Source organism: Primulina eburnea, chromosome 11 (assembly GCF_022965805.1).
Source record: "Primulina eburnea isolate SZY01 chromosome 11, ASM2296580v1, whole genome shotgun sequence".
NCBI lineage: Eukaryota > Viridiplantae > Streptophyta > Magnoliopsida > Lamiales > Gesneriaceae > Primulina > Primulina eburnea.
This window is the reverse complement of record NC_133111.1, coordinates 2,293,056-2,302,418: the sequence shown is the minus strand read 5'-3', so window position 1 is coordinate 2,302,418 and position 9,363 is coordinate 2,293,056. Positions and strand designations below refer to the sequence as shown.

The 9,363-nt window shown below is 37.3% G+C and overlaps 1 protein-coding gene across 1 annotated transcript; it reads right to left on the bottom strand.

Annotated features, from left to right (window-relative positions):
- Positions 1 to 5,688: 5,688 nt before the first annotated feature.
- LOC140804844 (protein FATTY ACID EXPORT 3, chloroplastic-like) lies at positions 5,689 to 9,072 on the bottom strand. Its single transcript, XM_073160999.1, has 6 exons — positions 8,703 to 9,072; positions 7,614 to 8,001; positions 7,342 to 7,509; positions 6,766 to 6,812; positions 6,624 to 6,661; positions 5,689 to 6,137 (listed from the first exon to the last, which is right to left on the bottom strand). Exons 1-6 carry the CDS (start codon positions 8,886 to 8,888, stop codon positions 6,047 to 6,049), a joined length of 918 nt encoding a protein of 305 aa, XP_073017100.1. The 5' UTR covers positions 8,889 to 9,072; the 3' UTR covers positions 5,689 to 6,046.
- Positions 9,073 to 9,363: the final 291 nt, after the last annotated feature.

The window sequence follows — 9,363 nt, the reverse complement described above, 5'->3', positions numbered from 1 at the left end:
GCCGAGCCTTGACATTACATCAGAACTTCAAGGAAAAAAGATTGATGAAGGAAGGCAATAGACCATATTCTATTACCTATCAGATTTCATATGCTCTATCTAATACACATCATTCTGAATTGTTTATTAGAAACGAGTTTATTGAAATACCTGAGATATTTGGAAAAGTTGCGCAGGCAATTTATCCAGAAAGAATTGAGTTTCCTTTAATACAGGAAACAGATATCCAGATCCAAGACAAACCGATTCTACAGAGAAATCAAAGTCTTAGACTGGAACCAAGAAGACTATCTTTTCAAGGAGATAGAATTACAAGTTACAGATGGGATAAAAAGCCTGTCATAGAAACCCAACAGGAGTTGAAAAGTTTTTCTACAATAGGAAAGCTCAGATGCCCAGAAGGTTGGAAGGAAGTAGAAATAGTATTTGATATTACAAAACAAAGGAATCAATTTCCTTGTAATTCAATATACTATTTGGAACAACCGATGATAGGAACTTACCAAGGACTGATTAATATCGGAGAATTGGAGGTTCATATTCAAGGAATTCCAGGAAAAGAATCAGAACGATTGATTCTTGGGCTAGAGTTTCTCGAGGAACATAAACCTTGGAAACGTCTAGAGTATGGAATGGAGTTTATGGCAGAAGATAAAATGTGGAAAATCCAATGACCACAAGTCCATTCTCCATATACATTCCAGTAGGAATGTTGTATGAACAATATAAGGCAGAATACTTTGCTGCATATATTGATTCAGGTGCTGGAATATGTACAGCAAAACGAGGAGTTTTTCCAAATAATTTGGAAGAAGAAGATTGCTGGAAGAGATTTTTCCAGAAGAATCTTAATCTTATGTAAAGGGATTAAGATGACTGAAATCATGATTGGTGGTGCTGGACAAACACCTTGGTACAAGGTAAAGACACCACCAATTTATTTTCATGATACAGGAGCTGACATATTGTTAGGAAATAATTTCCTACAAATGTTCAAGTCCTATACACAAGAAAATGAGACTAGAAGATTAGTGTTCACAACACCATGTGCCCACAAAATCATAGTCCAGAGACTTAGGGAGGCATTTTACAGAAAATTGCCAATCTAGTTTCGCAGCAAGCGTGGTGATTCAGGAAAACTTCTGAACCCAAAAATGAAGGATTCAAGACGATTTGGAGAAACAATGCTCCAGTTAAGAGCAGATAAGGAACTCCAACCAGAAGATATAGAATGCCTTAAGATAACTCTACACACAAATGAAGTAGAGTTTGAATCTAAGGTATCACTGGAAGATGTCAAGAAGAGGATCAAAGAAAATTATAACGAAGATCCCTTGGCATGGTGGGACAGAAATCAACTCAGGGCTTGCCTTAAGATCAAGGAAGGCAAAGAGTATGAATTTGTCCGTTGTAAACCCATCCCAATGAACATCATTGATCAGAGGGATATGCAGATTATAATCAAGGAACATTTGGACCTTGGATTAATCAAAGCAGGTATGTCACCATATAGCAGTCCAGGTTTTCTGGTAAGAAACCATGGTGAAATTAAACGAGGAAAACCCAGATTGGTTATCAAGAAATTAATAAGATTCTGGAGTTTGATGGGTATTTTATACCTAGTAGAGAACACTTGATTAGTTGCATTCGCAATGCCAAGATATTCTCTAAATTTGATTGCAAGTCTGGATTCTATCAGATTCGGATGCAGGAAGAAAGCAAGAAATTCACAGCTTTCTCCACACCTCAAGGACATTATATTTGGGAAGTATTACCAATGGGATTGGCTAACTCACCCCAAATATTTCAAAGAAAGATGGATAATCTTTTCAAAGATTATTTCAAATTTATGTTTGTTTACATCGACGATGTTTTAATAGCATCCAAAGATATGAATGAACATGTTAAACATTTGGAGATTTTCTCTAATGTTTGCAAGAAAGAAGGACTGGTTTTATCTGAAAAGAAAGCAGTCATTGCTACAAGAAAGATTGAATTCCTCGGAATTGAAATCGATGAATCAGAAATAATTCTGCAAGAACACATAGTAGAAAAGGTGCAGAATTTTCCAGAGAATCTCAAAGACAAGAAACAACTTCAAAGTTTTTTAGGGGTTGTTAATTTTGCTGGGATGTTTATTAAAAACCTAGCAAAACACAGGAAGGTGTTCAGTCCATTATTGAAAAAGGATGCTAGATTTATATGGACAGACGAACACACAAAAGGACTTATCCATTTAAAGAAGGTTTGCAAAAATCTTCCAAAGATGGCATATCAACGAAAAGGAATTTTATGCAGTAAAAAGGGCTTTTGAAAAATGGCCGTTATTTTTACTTGCAAAGAAATTCACTTTGAAAGTTGATAACACTCAAGTTAAAGCCTTTTTGAGGAATAGAATTGAGTCTAAACCGGAGAAGGCTAGATTATTACGATGGCAAGCTTTATGTCAAAATTATATTTTTGATATTATGATAATAAAATCTCATGAAAATATTCTTGCAGATTTTTTAACAAGAGATGGACAGCATTGACATTGATGCTATTATCAAGATGCAGAGGCATTTGAGGGAACACCTTGAAATGCTTCAAACCGAGTTCAACAAGTTAGCTGTTAACGCAGAAGTTGCGGGAAGGCTACAACAAGCTGATAAGAGAATTGTCTCTGATCGAATTACAGGATGTTTACAGGCATATACTCAGTTATGGTCTGTAACGCAAAGGCCTATCCTCCAGGGCATTGAGAGACCACTGGTTTCTCAAATGGAGAGTTTTCGAGTACAGGACTCTATACCTGTAGCGGGGGATTCAAATACCCCTTGCACAAGTGTTAAGTCGGGATCATCACGAGATGAGTCGGCTGAAACAAAAATTGAGACTCCTGATCCTTATCTTGAGTCCTCAAGTCAACCCTTCACCTCGGGGATTGAAGAGGGAGAGATCAACCTTAGGCCTCGTATTGACAAAGGCAAAGCTAAGGTTGGTACTAATGAAGGTGTAATTTCTCCATTCCAGGTTTATCAGCAGAATTGGGAGAAATTAAAAACACGTATTGGCATTAACCCAGCTACAAATAGGGTTGATGTTTCAGGAAAATATCCAAGGGTATGGATGAAACCTAATTCATATCCCAAGGAGGTTAAAGCTTGGTATGAATTTGGGGCTCTTGCCTCAGTTTATACTACATCACCCAGCTTTCCGGAAATCTCAGGTTTACCAAAGTGGATCCAGGAAGCTGTTCACGAGACTTGGGCAAACAATGATTATTTGTCCAGAGGAGATGTTTTGGAGCTATACTTCTTTAGTGCAGCACCAGAACCAGCAGGGAAAGGTTCTCACGAAGCCTTTCATTTCATCAAGCTAAGGAGGCCAGATTCAAATATCCAGAAATTTATCAAGGACCCTCCGACAGAAGAAACACCCCTAGTGTCTTCAATGACTGAAGATGACATTTCTACCAGAAGAGCTTGGGGTATTTGGGTCTGTCTCACTGAGATGGACAAAGTCAAGTTTCCGTTCAAATTCTACAATCATTCAGGGAACGGATCATTCCTGTTAAATACCATGACAGGAAAAACAACAAGTTTTGCAGAAGATCTATTTGAAAAGAAAAGAAATCTTTTGTGGAATAGCAAGCTGCCGGCAAGTAAAGAAACTCGTCGGAAATTCTGTAATATGGCACATGTAGGAAGATGGTCTGAAAACATCTGTCCAGAATGCCAAAACCAGAAGGAACCGGAATTTGGTAAAGGATTCAAGCCGAGATCTGATCGGAAACACTTTACCGATACCAGTACAAGTGGGGATGGACCACATTCACGATTTCCTCGAGGAAGCCGAAAGCCAAAGATTCCTCGACAAAATTAAAAGGGACATGTGACCCTCCACTACAAAAGCAGGACCACTACCATGTGAGTGGAAGAAACAAGACAACCACTAATTAGTGGTAAAGGACAAATAGACCATCAATAACAAATGGTGGATGACTCAGCAAGCATTGGACACCAATCTAAAAGGAATCCAATGAATAAAAGTAAATTAACTGGTCCCGAAAATTCATCGTGTATATTTGAAAGTTTTGAAAAGAAGAATAACATACAAGAGGAAAGAGGCAGAAGCTCTTAAATGGTTAGTAAATCATTTCAAAGAGTATAAAAAAGATGAAATTACTGCCGATATACTGGAAACTCATCGTCAATGGTATCTAAAAGAGATAAAGGAGGATGAGAAGTTGATGTCAAGATTAATAATCTAGACAGGGACCCCTCAACCACCAAATGGTCCCCAATGCAAGCTGTAAAGGCTTATGAAGATTTGAAATCCGAAGTTCAAATCCGAAGGAGCCTTCTATAAATAAGGCAGAAAGAAGGAAGTGAAGATCATCAAATATTTTCTCCATTTCTTTCATACAAGGTTGTAATATTTTCTTTCAAGTTTTATGTGTGTTAAGAGTTCAGCTACGATAAGTAGCTAAAACAAGTTTCTCCTCCTCTACAGGAGGTTACTATGTAATAAATAAATGTTTGTGTTTGAATAAAAGAGATCTTTGCTCTTAGCCCCTATCATGTATTATTTTCAAAAATTGATCTTTTGCTGTACGCTCTAAGGTAGGAAACGAATTAGAGCTGTGCTAAGTATTGCTGAAGGAATCTGCTTAGTAACCATCGGTTGCGATCGTGTGGTTGGACTGTGAGGAGCAGTTCGTAAAAAACGGTGGATATAACCCGGTGGTACTCTAGTCAAAAAGGTAAAAGATTCAATTTATTTTACGGAAGCATGATGGGCCTTTTACTACAAAAAAGAAATCAATTATTTAAAATAAATATATAAGGGCAAACTTGGAAATTTGAGGGATATGGGGAGTTGAAACAAAGTTTTAATGGAGTAGGGAGTAAAGAGGAGGTTGAGAATGGAAATAGGGAGTTTTTGACAATTTCCCCTTAATGTTATCCATCTAACTCTATTTCACCGGGTCAATTTTGACTAATGCTTCGTTTTGGTTCTTTCAACACGTGAAGATTTATTCATTGATCCAAAGAAGCTCAAAATCTGTCAACGATAATACTGATCTTTGAGTTAAAGACGAAGCCGGGAAGAACCTATTCTTATTTTTTATTTTATTTACGCTGTTTATTATCGTTTACGAGTGTACATATAGGAATAGTAACAAGAAAGCGCTTATTACAAGCACTGAATCGTGGAGCAGCAGCTATTAAGGGTTGAGCCTCCGATTACCAAGAACGCCGCTACATCGGCAAGGATCTTGTTGACAAAATAAAGCAAAGAAATATCTAAGGAGAAACGGCCATCATAAATCTTTGGTTGAGGGAGGCCGCAATATACGTACGCCCTTGAACAATATTAATAAATCACCCGTTCAAAATGACTCATGGGAATGCATAATGTAATTTGAACTTCGCGAGGGAGGTGAAATAAAACATCTTTGCTGCAGGCACCATTCTTGTACAATATGGAGCTTATATACACATACATGCTGCTACCTTTCTTGGACTTCCAAACACTTTGGGAAATTTTTCTTGGGTAGCTGTATGGCTTTATATATCAATGTAAACGTTTTTATTCTTTCAGTTAAGAATCCACTCCATTACGGACTGATTTGATGCAAAGAAAGAAATCCATGGGGTCAGGGAGGGAGTCTTTTGGAATCCCAAAAAAATCTGTGCTAAGATATTGATAAAATCACGGTGGATTATCGAACTCATTAAACTTGGGACACGCATAAAAAAGTATTGAGGTCATTACAAGTGGGAACGAAGATAGGACACACACTACATTATACACAATAAAAGCATTTGGAGATAACGTCTACATTTGTTTGCATTCAATCAATCCTGCTTTGTCCTTATTAAAGAAGTAAAGCAAGTCAGAACACCAGAAACAGTTGAAATCCCCATTTTCTATATTATCTGAATAGCAAGATCTCACCCGGAAATTTAATTTATAAAGACAGATCAAGTGTTACCGTCCATTGGCTTTAAAGAGACTATGAAGGAAGATTCAAGATCAGTCACCTCCGCAAGTAGATTAACTAATCCTGTAACCTTGCTTCCGAATTAGGTTCCCTTGGCTGACCTCTATCTCTGATGATCCTGTAGAGATAGAATGCGAATACTCCACCACTGCACATGCATAGTTGGAACATAGATTAACCAATGTTTGATTCAAAAGAGCAGAAAGGAACAACGTGCCGATGCATGCTCTTTCATCATTTTAATTTGTCAGGCACATCACTCCTGAGTTAAGTAGTTCGCACAAATCTATAACATACTCAAACTTTCAAATAAAACCCTCTCCAATTATCTCACCATGCAGATTAGTAAATACAGTATTGTTGTTTGAGAAGAAAACCCTAAAAATCATAACATCGGCAATTAGGAGCATTAAATTTTGGTGTGGTATATTTGGTTTGAAAGGGAAAACATCTTCAGTTATACATGGATGGTCAAGTCCTTCAGTTCTAATTCTCATCAAAAGTATTTCACGTTGAACATGTAGGAACTTGTATATCAAAGAGCAGAATATAAAACTACTGGGGTTTAGTCAAGTAAAATAGCAGTAAGAGGAAGTATGATAATAGTAATTCAGAATTTCAGAGAACCGGAGACCTGACAAAGGTTGTGAAAAAGTTGAATATAAATGGCCGCTGCAAAGGAGCACAAAATGAATGGTGTTAGAGCAATAAAAGAACATTGCTTACAACTTCATCAAATTAACATTCTCTCATGGCTGTGAGAAAACAGAACTTACCAAAGACAACAAGCGCAATTGTCTCAGAAATAATATGGTAGCAATTGCTGCAGCAACAGCAGATCCAAAATCACATCAAGAATTGCATTAGTAAAGTTTATTCAAATTTAAGAAAGCACTCGATCAGACAAGATTATTCTAAATCAAGATGATTCCTTACCATAAACAACCAAATCATGGGATACATAACAGAATAATAATTGTGTCCTTGTATAAATGGTTATATATGATCTAAATACAAGCAGACAACACCATGTACAGTGCAAAATCTTAGAGCGGCAAACAACATGATGCAATATAAAACTGAAAGTATAAAACAAGGACTAATGCATAATAGATGTAAGGTATGAGCAAGCTTCCATCAAACAAAACATCTTTCTCAGGAAAAGCTTGAAAGTTAAGGATCATATATTAGACGTCTTTCGATGATTAACAAGCTTTTATCCAGCAAGTTGCAAGTGTAACTACAAGCATGCTTTTCAATGCCAATGCACAGATAGATAGCCAAGGAAAATCAACTGCCATCAATACAGAGAAAAATGAAATAAATGTACAAATTTCCAATGGAATACAGACCTGCTTGCCCTTTCAAGACTAAAGGTGATGACTCCCCCTTTTTCCAAGATTTCAAACTTGATATACTCATCGCCAAAAGTGTACCACCAAGAATAATGCCAAACCTGATGGCAGGTATACTTCCAGTGAGCATGAAAGAAAGAAAGCCTCCAAAAGAAAGAACAGCACCTGGAAAGTGTAAGTAGGATAAGAACATAAAAATATTTCAGCCGGTGCGACTTTTTGTATCAGTTAAAAGTCAAATTTCAACAGACCAACTTTGCTCAACATACCATAAGGTATTCCAACGTAGAAGTCTCGCACTTTAGAGACATCATTCAACTCATCACGGGAAGAAGCAAAGGTGTCAACAATATCCTTCACAGGCTCCGGGTAATTATCTGCAGCCGTGGCCAAGTATTCTTTGCTTTCTTCAGTTATTTCTGAAGCAATAACACTCAGATCCAGTCTTGCTTTTTCAGCTTGAATTTTCAAATTTTCAGAAGTTTCTTGTAATAAGATCACAGCCTTTTCACTGTAAAGTTTATATGCTTCTTTTGAGACACTCTGCAATTTTAAGGATTGTTCTTTAAAAGATTTGAGCATCTGCTGCCATGCCACATGTGATTCTTCAGCTCCCACTTTCAAATCCTCCTCCTCTATACCAATATCTGAAGGCTTCTGAAAACAAATTAAACTGGAATTATGATTATATGATTCAAAAGGCTTTTGACGTTCAAAAAGCTTTTGATGCACAAAGAAAACATCACATCGCACAGTCATACAGCGAAAGAAATAAAAATAGTTTTCCAATGTAAGATGAAAATAGAGAACAAGTACAGCCCTGGAATATGCATAAAACTGAATTTAGAATTGCCTAATTCCAAAGTCCGACTTCTACAGAACAACAGAAACCGATATAACATCAGCCATCAGAAATTACAAATTCCTTTCTTAGTTGCATTGTTTCTCAACCATCTCAAGCTACCCAAGTTTCTCGCCAAAACATAAAATGAATGTAAGCATCAAATCTAAACGCAAACAACAAATCTTATACACATCCTTTAGCAGTCAAATTCAATTAAATTGTGAGGGGCGAATAAGGTGATGAAGCAATCAAGTACAAGAATGTCATCAATGACCCCAAAGTCCAAACCCCACTTGCAGACCGACCAAACAAAACAAAAGGAAAAATAAAATTAAGAACTAGACAAATTAGTCCGAAAATATTCTTGCTACAATCAATAAAACTGGAAGCACAAAGCATAGCTCGCGCGGGTCTAGCGATTTACATTGCATATGTTCCCGTCCTCCCTACAATGCAGAAAGTCAAATCTCCCAAATAAATGACGAAAATTAAAGTAAAAGAGAAGAGAGGTCACCGATTCCTCATGAGAAACGGCAGATACAAGCAGCGAGCGATTCCGCGAAATTCGGCGGCCCAACGGTAAGAGATTAGGGGAGAAGCCTCCAGGAGCAGCCGGCAAAATGGAGAGTTTACAGCGCGTGGTGATTTTGAGGAGAGATTGAAACCCTAGGGAGGCAGAGGGCGGTGGACACAGTGTCATAGGAGCAGAGTGTGCGTTGGAGCTAGGGTGGGACTTGGGGTTGGTTAGTGTGATCGACTCCAAAATGGCAATCGGTGATGGTTACGTTCAGCTATATATGGGCCACGGTGGGGTTGGTTAGGCGTGGGCGTGAATACTAAGAATCACCTGCGGTCTCTGTGTGCGACCCCACCGAATCTGGTATGTGGCATTCATAGAAACTTGAATAAACTTCTAAGATTAAAAATTAACCAAAAATTTGTGTAAGATTATCTTATAGGTCGTATTTTATGAGACAGATCTTTTATTTGGGTCATCTATAAAAAATTATTAATTTTTATACTAATAATATTACTCTTTATTGTGAATATCGATAGATTTGACTCATCTCACTGATAAAGATTCGTAAATTTCATCGTCTCACAAGAGACCTATTATAACAATTATTAGAAGAAAATGAGGTGTTAAGTTCAATATGTCGCAAACGTCGAGATAT

Coding starts and splice junctions, on each gene's coding strand:
- LOC140804844 (XM_073160999.1), bottom strand. CDS start 8,888: ATGACACTGTGTCCACCGCCCTCTGCCTCCCTAGGGTTTCAATCTCTC. Junction 6,813..7,341: donor AGTCTTGAAAGGGCAAGCAG/GTCTGTATTCCA, acceptor CTGTTGCTGCAG/CAATTGCTACCATATTATTT. Junction 6,138..6,623: donor TTTTTCACAACCTTTGTCAG/GTCTCCGGTTCT, acceptor ATGCATGTGCAG/TGGTGGAGTATTCGCATTCT.